At 40.2% G+C, this 13561-nt stretch overlaps 1 protein-coding gene across 1 annotated transcript in view; it reads left to right on the top strand.

Moving 5' to 3' along the window:
• The window catches only part of LOC135553473 (1-phosphatidylinositol 4,5-bisphosphate phosphodiesterase eta-1-like), a 227314-nt gene that overhangs the window by 120604 nt on the left and 93149 nt on the right, over window positions 1–13561 (top strand). The window contains exons 3-4 of the mRNA XM_064985579.1: window positions 1192–1435; window positions 6394–6523. Coding sequence (XP_064841651.1) covers window positions 1192–1435; window positions 6394–6523 — 374 coding nt within the window. The remainder of the gene's footprint in view (window positions 1–1191; window positions 1436–6393; window positions 6524–13561) is intronic.

Below are 13561 nucleotides of genomic sequence, written 5' to 3'. Positions count from 1 at the left end.
ATATCACTAGCCACTTTAAACAATGCTACCTAATATAATGTTTACATACCCTACATTATTCATCTCATATGTATACGTATATACTGTACTCTATATCATCTACTGCATCTTTATGTAATACATGTATCTAGCCACTTTAACTATGCCACTTTGTTTACATACTCATCTCATATGTATATACTGTACTCGATACCATCTACTGTATCTTGCCTATGCTGCTCTGTACCATCACTCATTCATATATCTTTATGTACTTATTCTTTATCCCCTTCACTTGTGTGTATAAGACAGTAGTTTTGGAATTGTTGGTTATTACTGCATTGTCGGAACTAGAAAACTAGAAGCACAAGCATTTCGCTACACTCGCATTAACATCTGCTAAACATGCGTATGTGACAAATACAAAAATACAATTTGATTTGATTTGATTATATATATATATATACAGTGTTTTAACAATGTACACATGGTAAAGGACACAAGATAAAATAAATAAGCATAAATATGGGTTGTATTTACAATGGTGTGTGTTCTTCACTAGTTGCCCTTTTCTCGTGGCAACAGGTCACAAATCTTGCTGCTTTGATGGCACACTGTGGAATTTCACCCAGTAGATATGGGAGTTTGTCAAAATTGGATTTGTTTCGAATTCTTTGTGGATCTTCTCTCTCTCTCTCTCTCTCTCTCTCTCTCTCTCTCTCTCTCTCTCCCTCCCTCCCTCCCTCCCTCCTCCCTCCCTCCCTCCCTCCCTCCCCCTCCCTCCCTCCCTCCCTCCCTCCCTCCCTCCCTCCCTGTGTGTCCTGACATTGTCTAGAGGGTGTGTCCTGGCTGAGTATCAGAGTCAAACAGAAGCCATGTTGTTGACTACAGTAGTGCTGCTGTGACTTCAGGGTATGCCAGTCAGTTAATTGGCCTGCAGTGTCTGTCTGGTTACGTGTTTATCTCTAACTTCTCCTCATTGATGTCTTCATTCATTATTTAAGAAGGGAGGAAACTATCATCGCCCTAGCAGTTATCAAAAGCTTTACTTGTTGGTCTCCTAACAGACTTTTGTTAGTTTTCATCCATTTTGATCACAAAGGAAAGCTACTTAATGTATTCAGTGCTATGGAATATTCCGATTCTTGCTCTGTCTCCTAACTCTAAATTGTTCTCTCTCTCTCTTCTTGTCCCACCCTCTTTCTCTTACAGTCACTATTGATTCGCTGTACAAGGTGACGGAGGGCCGTCAGTCAGATATCTTCCACCGCCATGCGGAGAACAGTTTCGATCCGGCCTGCTGTTTCACCGTTTATCATGGCAACCACATGGAGTCCCTGGACCTGGTGACCTCTAATACTGAGGAGGCTCGGACCTGGGTGACAGGACTACAATACCTGATGGCTGGCATCAGTGACGAGGACTCACTGGCCAAACGACAACGCACACACGACCAATATCCTTTTAAGACTAACACGCTCATGCACACACACACACATATCCTTATTACACCGCATACCCTGCTGTCCCTACCTTACGCCTAACCAGTATTTTTCAATCTGTTGAGTGGCTGACACACTTTTATGCTCTTCTTTGACATCTTCTTTGACATCTTCTTTGTTCCTCTTCTTTGTCATGTTCCCTGTTCCTATTCTTTGACATCTTCTTCGATATCTTCTTTGTTCCTCTGCTTTGACATCTTCTTTGTTCCTCTACTTTGACATCTTCTTTGTTCCTCTTCTTTGACACTATCTTTGTTCCTCTTCTTTGACATCTTCTTTGCTCCTCTGCTTTGACATCTTTTGTTCCTCTTCTTTGACACTTCTTTATTCCTCTTCTTTGACATCTTCTTTGTTCCTCTTCTTTGACATCTTCTTTGTTCCTCTTCTTTGACATCTTCCTTGTTCCTATTCTTTGACATCTTCTTCGATATCTTCTTTGTTCCTCTTCTTTGACATCTTCTTTGACATCTTCTTTGTTCCTCTGCTTTGACATCTTCTTTGTTCCTCTGCTTTGACATCTTCTTTGTTCCTCTTCTTTGACACTTCTTTATTCCTCTTCTTTGACATCTTCTTTGACATCTTCTTTGTTCCTCTGCTTTGACATCTTCTTTGTTCCTCTTCTTTGACACTACCTTTGTTCCTCTTCTTTGACATCTTCTTTATTCCTCTTCTTTGACATCTTCTTTTTCCTCTTCTTTGACATATTCTTTGTTCCTCTGCTTTGTTCCTCTTCTTTGACATATTTTTTGACATCTTCTTCGTTCCTCTTCTTTGACATCTTCTTTGACATCTTCTTTGTTCCTCTTCTTTGACATCTTCTTTGTTCCTCTTCTTTGACACTACCTTTGTTCCTCTTCTTTGACATCTTCTTTGTTCCTCTTCTTTGACACTTCTTTAGTCCTCTTCTTTGACATCTTCTTTTTCCTCTTCTTTGACATATTCTTTGTTCCTCTGCTTTGTTCCTCTTCTTTGACATATTTTTTGACATCTTCTTCGTACCTCTTCTTTGACATCTTCTTTGACATCTTCTTCGTACCTCTTCTTTGACATCTTCTTTGACATCTTCTTTGTTCCTCTTCTTTGACATCTTCTTTGTTCCTATTCTTTGACATCTTCTTCGATATCTTCTTTGTTCCTCTGCTTTGACATCTTCTTTGTTCCTCTTCTTTGACATCTTCTTTGTTCCTCTGCTTTGACATCTTCTTTGTTCCTCTTCTTTGACATCTTCTTTGTTCCTCTTCTTTGACATCTTCTTTGTTCCTCTTTTTTAACATCTTCTTTGTTTCTCTGCTTTGTTCCTCTTCTTTGACATCTTTTTTGACACCTTCTTTGTTCCTCTTCTTTGACATCTTCTTTGTTCCTCTTCTTTGACATCTTCTTTGTTCCTCTTCTTTAACATCTTCTTTGTTCCTCTGCTTTGTTCCTCTTCTTTGACATCTTCTTTGACATCTTCTTTGTTCCTCTTCTTTGACATCTTCTTTGACATCTTCTTTGTTCCTCTGCTTTGACATCTTCTTTGTTCCTCTTCTTTGACATCTTCTTTGTTCCTCTTCTTTAACATCTTCTTTGTTCCTCTGCTTTGTTCCTCTTCTTTGACATCTTCTTTGACATCTTCTTTGTCCCTCTGCTTTGACATCTTCTTTGTTCCTCTTTTTTAACAGCTTCTTTGTTTCTCTGCTTTGTTCCTCTTCTTTGACATCTTCTTTGACATCTTCTTTGTTCCTCTTCTTTGACATCTTCTTTGTCCCTCTGCTTTGTTCCTCTTCTTTGACATATTTTTTGACATCTTCTTCGTACCTCTTCTTTGACATCTTCTTTGTTCCTCTTCTTTGACATCTTCCTTGTTCCTATTCTTTGACATCTTCTTCGATATCTTCTTTGTTCCTCTGCTTTGACATCTTCTTTGTTCCTCTTCTTTGACACTTCTTTATTCCTCTTCTTTGACATCTTCTTTGTTCCTCTGCTTTGACATCTTCTTTGTTCCTCTTCTTTGACATCTTCTTTGTTCCTCTTCTTTGACATCTTCTTTGTTCCTCTTTTTTAACAGCTTCTTTGTTTCTCTGCTTTGTTCCTCTTCTTTGACATCTTTTTTGACACCTTCTTTGTTCCTCTTCTTTGACATCTTCTTTGTTCCTCTTCTTTAACATCTTCTTTGTTCCTCTGCTTTGTTCATCTTCTTTGACATATTTTTTGACATCTTCTTCGTACCTCTTCTTTGACATCTTCTTTGACATCTTCTTTGTTCCTATTCTTTGACATCTTCTTCGATATCTTCTTTGTTCCTCTGCTTTGACATCTTCTTTGTTCCTCTTCTTTGACACTTCTTTATTCCTTTTCTTTGACATCTTCTTTGTTCCTCTTCTTTGACATCTTCTTTGTTCCTCTGCTTTGACATCTTCTTTGTTCCTCTTCTTTGACATCTTCTTTGTTCCTCTTCTTTGACATCTTCCTTGTTCCTATTCTTTGACATCTTCTTCGATATCTTCTTTGTTCCTCTGCTTTGACATCTTCTTTGTTCCTCTTCTTTGACACTTCTTTATTCCTCTTCTTTGACATCTTCTTTGTTCCTCTTCTTTGACATCTTCCTTGTTCCTATTCTTTGACATCTTCTTCGATATCTTCTTTGTTCTTCTGCTTTGACATCTTCTTTGTTCCCCTTCTTTGACATCTTCTTTGTTCCTCTGCTTTGACATCTTCTTTGTTCCTCTTCTTTGACATCTTCTTTGTTGCTCTTCTTTGACATCTTCTTTGTCCCTCTGCTTTGACATCTTCTTTGTTCCTCTGCTTTGTTCCTCTTCTTTGACATATTTTTTGACATCTTCTTTGTTCCTCTTCTTTGACACTACCTTTATTCCTCTTCTTTGACATCTTCTTTGACATCTTCTTTGTCCCTCTGCTTTGTTCCTCTTCTTTGACATATTTTTTTGCATCTTCTTTGTTCCTCTTCTTTGACATCTTCTTTGTTCCTCTTCTTTAACATCTTCTTTGTTCCTCTGCTTTGTTCATCTTCTTTGACATATTTTTTGACATCTTCTTCGTACCTCTTCTTTGACATCTTCTTTGTTCCTCTTCTTTGACATCTTCCTTGTTCCTATTCTTTGACATCTTCTTCGATATCTTCTTTGTTCCTCTGCTTTGACATCTTCTTTGTTCCTCTTCTTTGACACTTCTTTATTCCTCTTCTTTGACATCTTCTTTGTTCCTCTGCTTTGACATCTTTTTTGTTCCTCTTCTTTGACATCTTCTTTGTTCCTCTTCTTTGACATCTTCTTTGTTCCTCTTTTTTAACAGCTTCTTTGTTTCTCTGCTTTGTTCCTCTTCTTTGACATCTTCTTCGATATCTTCTTTGTTCCTCTGCTTTGACATCTTCTTTGTTCCTCTTCTTTGACACTTCTTTATTCCTCTTCTTTGACATCTTCTTTGTTCCTCTGCTTTGACATATTTTTTGTTCCTCTGCTTTGACATCTTCTTTGTTCCTCTTCTTTGACACTTCTTTATTCCTCTTCTTTGACATCTTCTTTGTTCCTCTTCTTTGACATCTTCTTTGTTCCTCTTTTTTAACAGCTTCTTTGTTTCTCTGCTTTGTTCCTCTTCTTTGACATCTTTTTTGACACCTTCTTTGTTCCTCTTCTTTGACATCTTCTTTGTTCCTCTTCTTTGACATCTTCTTTGTTCCTCTTCTTTGACATCTTCTTTGTTCCTCTTCTTTAACATCTTCTTCGTACCTCTTCTTTGACATCTTCTTTGACATCTTCTTTGTTCCTCTTCTTTGACATCTTCTTTGTTCCTCTTCTTTAACATCTTCTTTGTTCCTCTGCTTTGTTCATCTTCTTTGACATATTTTTTGACATCTTCTTCGTACCTCTTCTTTGACATCTTCTTTGACATCTTCTTTGTTCCTCTTCTTTGACATCTTCTTTGTTCCTCTTCTTTGACATCTTCCTTGTTCCTATTCTTTGACATCTTCTTCGATATCTTCTTTGTTCCTCTGCTTTGACATCTTCTTTGTTCCTCTTCTTTGACACTTCTTTATTCCTCTTCTTTGACATCTTTGTTCCTCTTCTTTGACATCTTCTTTGTTCCTCTGCTTTGACATCTTCTTTGTTCCTCTTCTTTGACATCTTCTTTGTTCCTCTTCTTTGACATCTTCCTTGTTCCTATTCTTTGACATCTTCTTCGATATCTTCTTTGTTCCTCTGCTTTAACATTTTCTTTGTTCCTTTTCTTTGACATTTCTTTATTCCTCTTCTTTGACATCTTCTTTGTTCCTCTTCTTTGACATCTTCTTTGTTCCTCTGCTTTGACATCTTCTTTGTTCCTCTTCTTTGACACTACCTTTGTTCCTCTTCTTTGACATCTTCTTTGTTCCTCTGCTTTGACATCTTCTTTGTTTCTCTGCTTTGTTCCTCTTCTTTGACATCTTTTTTGACATCTTCTTCGTTCCTCTTCTTTGACACCTTCTTTGTTCCTCTTCTTTGACATCTTCTTTGTTCCTCTTCTTTAACATCTTCTTTGTTCCTCTGCTTTGTTTCCAAAGTGCTCTCCCTCTTTTCAATTCCTCCTCTGTCTGCTGAATGCAGTGTGTGTGTGTGTGTTTATATTTCTGCTGAATGCAGTGTGTGTGTGTGTGTGTGTGCCTTGGAGCGTTGTTCTGGTCTGACTGGATTTGACGACTGACAAAATATGGTGCTGTGTTTTTGAAAAGCCTCCCACCCTCCTACCCTTCCTACACACACACACACACACACACACACACACACACACACACACACACACACACACACACACACACACACACACACACACACACACACACACACACACACACACACACACACACACACACACACACACACACACACACACACACACACCATCATCATCATCGTGGCTGTGTCCTTAACTCGTGTAGGTGGATGAAGCAGACGTTTGAGGAGGCTGATAAGAACGGGGATGGTCTGTTGAACATGGAGGAGATCTACCAGTTACTGCACAAGATGAATGTCAACCTGCCCCGCAGGAAGGTCAAACACATGTTCCAGGTCAGTCACGGGTCAGAGGTGAAATACCTGTCATCTGTCACTACACTATCTGACTAGAGAAGAGAGGAGGGATGCGTTCTAACTAAACCTCACCTGACAATTGATGAGCGTTAGGAGGTGTTTATTTACATCCAGGATAGGGCTACGGCAAGGTTTAGTGGTTAGACTTAGAGAACATCAGTCTTCTGTCTTCTCGAGCCAGATAGTGACAACTGTGACAGTAGTACTTAGTACTCCTGCTGCTACCTGGAAGCAAAAACCCACCTTCAAACCAAGATCCAAAGCTTTAGCTAATGTTTTCTCTCACGGGTTTATAATGGGCCCATAGGGCTCTGGTCAAAACTCGTGCACTATGTAGGGAGTAGGTTGCCATTTAGGATGTAGCCATATGCAATTTAAATGACAGGCGTGCCTGCGAGTGCTGAGCATGAGGGTCAGATAATACAGTTGGTTTATAGTCCACTATTTTATTTAGACTATTTTTAGGGCACCGCCAGGAGTGATTTGTTGTATAAACCGAACAAGGACAATGTCAGAACGCCTTTTCTGTCCTAACATGACAATGTCCTTGGAGTTGTTTGGTCCATGTTAGGGCACCATGGCTGTGTGTGAATGTACCACTAGAGTGGTTTGGTCCATGTTAGGGCACCATGGCTGTGTGTTTAAATACCAGATGTTTACTAGAGTGGTTTGGTCCATGTTAGGGCACCATGGCTGTGTGTTTAAATACCAGATGTTTACTAGAGTGGTTTGGTCCATGTTAAGGCGCCATGACCGTGTGTATAAATACCAGATGTTTACTAGAGTGGTTTGGTCCATGTTAGGCCGCCATGGCTGTGTGTTTAAATACCAGATGTTTACCAGAGTTGTTTGGTCCATGTTAGGGCGCCATGGCTGTGTGTTTAAATACCAGATGTTTACTAGAGTGGTCTGGTCCATGTTAGGGCACCATGGCTGTGTGTTTAAATACCAGATGTTTACTAGAGTGGTCCATGTTAGGGCACCATGGCTGTGTGTTTAAATACCAGATGTTTACTAGGGTGGTTTGGTCCATGTTAGGGAACCATGGCTGTGTGTTTAAATACCAGATGTTTACTAGAGTGGTTTGGTCCATGTTAGGGCACCATGGCTGTGTGTTTAAATACCAGATGTTTGCTAGAGTGGTTTGGTCCATGTTAGGGCACCATGGCTATGTGTTTAAATACCAGATGTTTACTAGAGCGGTTTGGTCCATGTTAGGGCACCATGGCTGTGTGTTTAAATACCAGATGTTTGCTAGAGTGGTTTGGTCCATGTTAGGGCACCATGGCTGTGTGTTTAAATACCAGATGTTTACTAGAGTGGTTTGGTCCATGTTAGGGCACCATGGCTGTGTGTTTAAATACCAGATGTTTACTAGAGTGGTCTGGTCCATGTTAGGGCACCATGGCTGTGTGTTTAAATACCAGATGTTTACTAGAGTGGTTTGGTCCATGTTAGGGCACCATGGCTGTGTGTTTAAATACCAGATGTTTACTAGGGTGGTTTGGTCCATGTTAGGGCACCATGGCTGTGTGTTTAAATACCAGATGTTTACTAGAGTGGTTTGGTCCATGTTAGGGCACCATGGCTGTGTGTTTAAATACCAGATGTTTGCTAGAGTGGTTTGGTCCATGTTAGGGCACCATGGCTATGTGTTTAAATACCAGATGTTTACTAGAGCGGTTTGGTCCATGTTAGGGCACCATGGCTGTGTGTTTAAATACCAGATGTTTGCTAGAGTGATTTGGTCCATGTTAGGGCACCATGGCTGTGTGTTTAAATACCAGATGTTTACTAGAGTGGTTTGGTCCATGTTAGGGCACCATGGCTGTGTGTTTAAATACCAGATGTTTACTAGAGTTGTTTGGTCCATGTTAGGGCACCATGGCTGTGTGTTTAAATACCAGATGTTTGCTAGAGTGGTTTGGTCCATGTTAGGGCACCATGGCTGTGTGTTTAAATACCAGATGTTTGCTAGAGTGGTTTGGTCCATGTAAGGCACCATGGCTGTGTGTTTAAATACCAGATGGTTACAGACAAAAGAGGTGTTTGGAAAAGAGGGTCACCTGACCAATGTAGACCCTCTCTAATGGTGGCATAACTTGTTTAAAGCGGACTCAGATGACCAACAGGGTTTGGTCCATTTGAGGATGGCTGTGTGTTTAAATACCAGATGATTTGCTAGAGTGGTTTGGTCCATGTTAGGGCACCATGGACTGTGTGTTTAAACGAACAGATGTTTCAGGGTTTGGTCCATGTTAGGGCACCATGGCTGTAGTGTGTCAGTTTAAATACCAGATGTTGGTACTGCAGTGGTTTGGTCCATGTTAGGGCACCAACAACAAAATGTCAAGAAGACTGTTTATTACATCACTTTAGATTATGATGTCATAGGCATGACACACGAGTGGTTTGGTCCATGTTAGGGCACCAAAATGGATGTGTTTAAAGAACACAGACATTTATCCAAGGCAGAGATGGTTTGGTCGACATGAGAGGCGTGCGGACCATGGCTGTGTGTTTAAATACATTTGTCAAATGGTTACAGACACTTTGTGATGTTTTGTGTAAAAGATGGGTCACCATTCACCAGTGTTTGGAGGCTCTCTAATGTTGTTGGGATGAACGTGAGCGGCCTAGTAAAGGAGTCCTTTTGAAGTGGTAGTTTGACAATCAGATGAAAACATTTGACTGGTTGACATTTGCCACAAGAAAGTTCAGTGTAAACATTTAATTAAAATGTCACTGAGGTCCACAGAGATCCTGTATCTGAATCTCATGGGATACAGCGACAGGAAGGACCACCTGACTGCCGACATTTCTCAATACTGGGCCAACTTCTTGCTCAGCTTGGAACAGCAGTTCATTTCACATCCAAAAGACTAAAACTAGATGAAACACTTTACATGATCTCAAATCAGTGTCATTCTTCCATAACAGAGCAAAGGTTGTCACCCAACAAGCACACTTTGTCACTGCATAAAACAATGACCAAAACAAACTAACAACAGGTTACACAATGTTTTCTTTAAAAATGTCTTTAGCAAACAAGAATGACACATTGTTTAGAATTTACAAAATGATACAGGAAGGAATCAGACATGATGCAATATGCTACATCAGTTTTATGGATTTTGATGTCATTGAGGCATGACAAAATACAATCATTTGAATGGACATTTACCGAACAGGTGGTGTAGCAATGCTAGTCAAAATGCGCATTGCCACAGGTTCTCATCCACAACACAGACATTTATCCAAGGAAAGAGATGAGCATGCCTGGTCCACTGCAATCTTCGTGCAGATATGTTCAGGCATCCAGCATTTATTGGACCAGGATGACATTTGATCATGTGGATGGTGGTCATAAACCTTCCACCTCCATTGTGATGTTTTGTGTAACAGATGTAAGGTGGGGGGTTCCATTCACCAGTGTTTGGAGGCTGGAGATATGTTGTTAGTGGATGAACGTGAGCGGCCTAGTAAAGGAGTCCTTTTTGAAGTGGTAGTTTGACAATCAGATGAAAACATTTGACTGGTTGTGAACATAATTCCTCTATGGGAATGAGGAATAATACAGTGTAAACATTTAATGACAAATCTTTATGAGGGGAACATAGATCCTTTGGGAATGAGTGTTTTAGAGTAAGGTGGAGGACCCATTTCTCAATGGGAATGAGGAATGGAGAGTTTTTCAAAACTCTTGAGGAATGGACAGTTCTCCTAACAAACTTTCAGAATGAGGAATGGCACAGCAGTTCATTTCACATCCAAAATGCAATAAAACTACCAAAACACTTATGGGAATACATGTCTCAAATCAACTCATTCTTCCATAACACGAGCAAAGGTTGTCACCCAACAAGCACACTTTGTCACTCATAAAACAATGACCTAAACAACACTAACAACAGGTTACACAATGTTTTCTTTAAAAAAATGTCTTTACCAAACAAGAATGACACCTCTCTATTGTTTAGAATTTACTGCAGTTTATGATACAGGAAGGAATCAGACATGATGCAATATGCTTCAATAAGTTTTATGGCATTTTTATGGCATTGAGTGATAACAAAATACAATCATTTGTATATACACCATCTACCTCAGATACAGTGGCAATGAGGAATAGTCTTCTGCATTGGGAGGAACATACATCACATCTTATGGGATCTTGGGCAATACACCTAGGAAAGAATCTTTAGGCATGCCTGGGAATGAGGAATCTTAGAGAGATATGTTCAGGCATAATTCCTCTATGGGAAGCATTAATGGGGGAACATAACTCTATGGGAATGAGGAATAGAGAGTAAGGAGGAACATAACTATGGGGTTGAGGAATTTGAACATAATCATGGGGTGAGGAATGAGTAAGGTCATAAACCTATGGGGTTGAGGAATAGAGAGTAAGGTGGGAGGGAACATAACCTCCTATGGGAATGAGGAATAGAGAGTAAGGTGGGGGGAACATAATTCCTCTATGGGAATGAGGAATGGAGAGTAAGGTGGGGGAACATAATTCCTCTATGGGAATGAGGAATGGAGAGTAAGGTGGGGGAATGGGTTGAGGAATGGAGAGTAAGGTGGGAGGAAGATAATTCCTCTATGGGAATGAGGAATGGAGAGTAAGGTGGGAGGAACATAATTCCTCTATGGGGTTGAGGAATGGAGAGTAAGGTGGGAGGAACATAATTCCTCTATGGGAATGAGGAATGGAGAGTAAGGTGGGGGGAACATAATTCCTCTATGGGAATGAGGAATGGAGAGTAAGGTGGGAGGAACATAATTCCTCTATGGGAATGAGGAATGGAGAGTAAGGTGGGAGGAACATAATTCCTCTATGGGGTTGAGGAATGGAGAGTAAGGTGGGAGGAGAAGTGACACCATCCTGGGATGGGCTGCAAACCACTCTGTGACTGCAGGAGTGGTGAAATGACACATTGTCCCATACAATTACAAACATTGGCCGATTTCACCTCACTGTACCCCTTTCCTCACAACCCTTCCACAGAGGTCATCCAGGAATGAAATGAGACGCTCGTTGTTGTACGGCCCAATTAGGAGGTTTGTGTGACGGAAATCCATCAGAGGATATTGCTGCACACATTGTGATGTTGTCCCCTCTGGCCCGGGACATCCACTGTGGCTTTTTTCCCAATCACATTCCTTCCTCGCCGACAAGTTGAAACCAGCCTCATCCACAAAGATGAATATGTGGGGTGTTTGCCTGGCTTCTATCTCCATGACTCTCTAAAATAAATCCACAAGGCAACATAAGAGTTAGTCTTTTACGGTAGTTTACATTATACCTAAAAACATGCCATTGTGCGCCTCTGCCCTGTTTGGTTTTGTTCAAACCAGTTCTTTATTTTATAGTCATCTTACCTGGACATATTGGTTCCTGAGTTGCTTGACTCATTCAGAGCTCCTCTCAAAGGGGACAGTGTACAACTGCTTCATCCTGACTTGATGTTGTTTCAGGACTCTAGAAATAGTTGTTATGTTTACAATTTGAATATTTCAAAATGTAATGTTGTCTGCCAACACTCTGTCCAGAATCTCTGTGAGTTTTATGCCATTGTTTCTCATGACCATATCAACGATTGCAGTTTCCTGCACAGCAATGAAAATCCTACCTCTCCCACCTGTGTGAGGTAACCGTTGGGTCCTAAGCAAAAATACCATAACAATAACACACAAGTGGGTTTGGAGGCTTTGCTCAATTGACTTCTGTAACGTGCAGTTCAGTCAGATGCCCTTGCAGAATGCACATTTTACCTGTTGTTTTGCCTGAAATGTCTTACAATAGATGCCACTGTTGAGCGTTGCAGATTTGTCTGCCCTCTCAGACCAGCCTCTCGTTGACAGACATGATTTATTACAGGATCAATTATAGCAGCCATAATCTCATCTGAGACTGCAGCTCTTGATCTTCCTCTCAGTCTTCTTTCACCACGCATATGTGCTCCTCTTCCTCTCCCTCTCCCAGCCACTCTTCTTCCTCTGTCAGCCACTTCTTTATCTCTGGCTGGGTCCATGTTCAGATTACAGTACAGACTTATTCCTAAAATGTCCCCTTTTGTGTGGATGGTAATGAAATTGAAAGACTAACACCTGTGTAGGTGTTCAGCTACAATGGGAATCAGCTGTGGTTGGTCGAATTGTTTTGATAGTATTTCATTTTTTAGATGTGGAATATTTCAATACGGTATTACTATAGAAATGTAGCAAATTGCTATCTTATTCAATTTTGTGTTATGTTAGGTTTTGAACTTAAGTTTAACAGTTTTGAAAATAGTATATAATCATGTGCAAATTGGCCTGTAGGTACATAAAGCTCTGGTGGGGGTTGTGTCTGAAATTTGAAAGATGTCGTCATTGAATGCATTTTGTGCCAAAGCAATGAAAAATGATCCACGGTTTAGCCCACATAGACTGCTGTTGTGTTCACTGTGTGAAGAGTTTTGAAAAAGTGACCTAAGTATTGAGAAATGGGTCCTAGCGATTGTAAAACGCTGTCATAAGGCTTATATACTGTATGCAATTCTATGATTACACACAAGCGCATGCACACCCAATCTACTTTCACTCCTAATATGGGTTGACTCTGGCACAATTTCATGACTGCTGGGGATTTCATTAGCTGGTGATTGTCAAGCAAATAACTGTCAGTAATTAACAGTTAATTAGCATAAACACATTTAGTATCTCCTGGCTTCCACACATTATCAAATCAAAATCAAATCAAATTTCATTTGTCACATACACATGGTTAGCAGATGTTAATGCGAGTGTAGCGAAATGCTTGTGCTTCTAGTTCCGACAATGCAGTAATAACCAACAAGTAATCTAACTAACAATTCCAAAACTAATATCTTATACACAGTGTAAGGGGATAAAGTATATGTACATAAGGATATATGAATGAGTGATGGTACAGAGCAGCATAGGCAAGATACAGTAGATGGTATCGAGTACAGTATATACATATGAGATGAGTATGTAAACAAAGTGGCA

Source organism: Oncorhynchus masou, chromosome 13 (genome assembly GCF_036934945.1).
Source record: "Oncorhynchus masou masou isolate Uvic2021 chromosome 13, UVic_Omas_1.1, whole genome shotgun sequence".
NCBI classification, from domain to species: Eukaryota; Metazoa; Chordata; class Actinopteri; order Salmoniformes; family Salmonidae; genus Oncorhynchus; species Oncorhynchus masou.
This window is presented reverse-complemented; position numbering and strand designations above follow the sequence as displayed.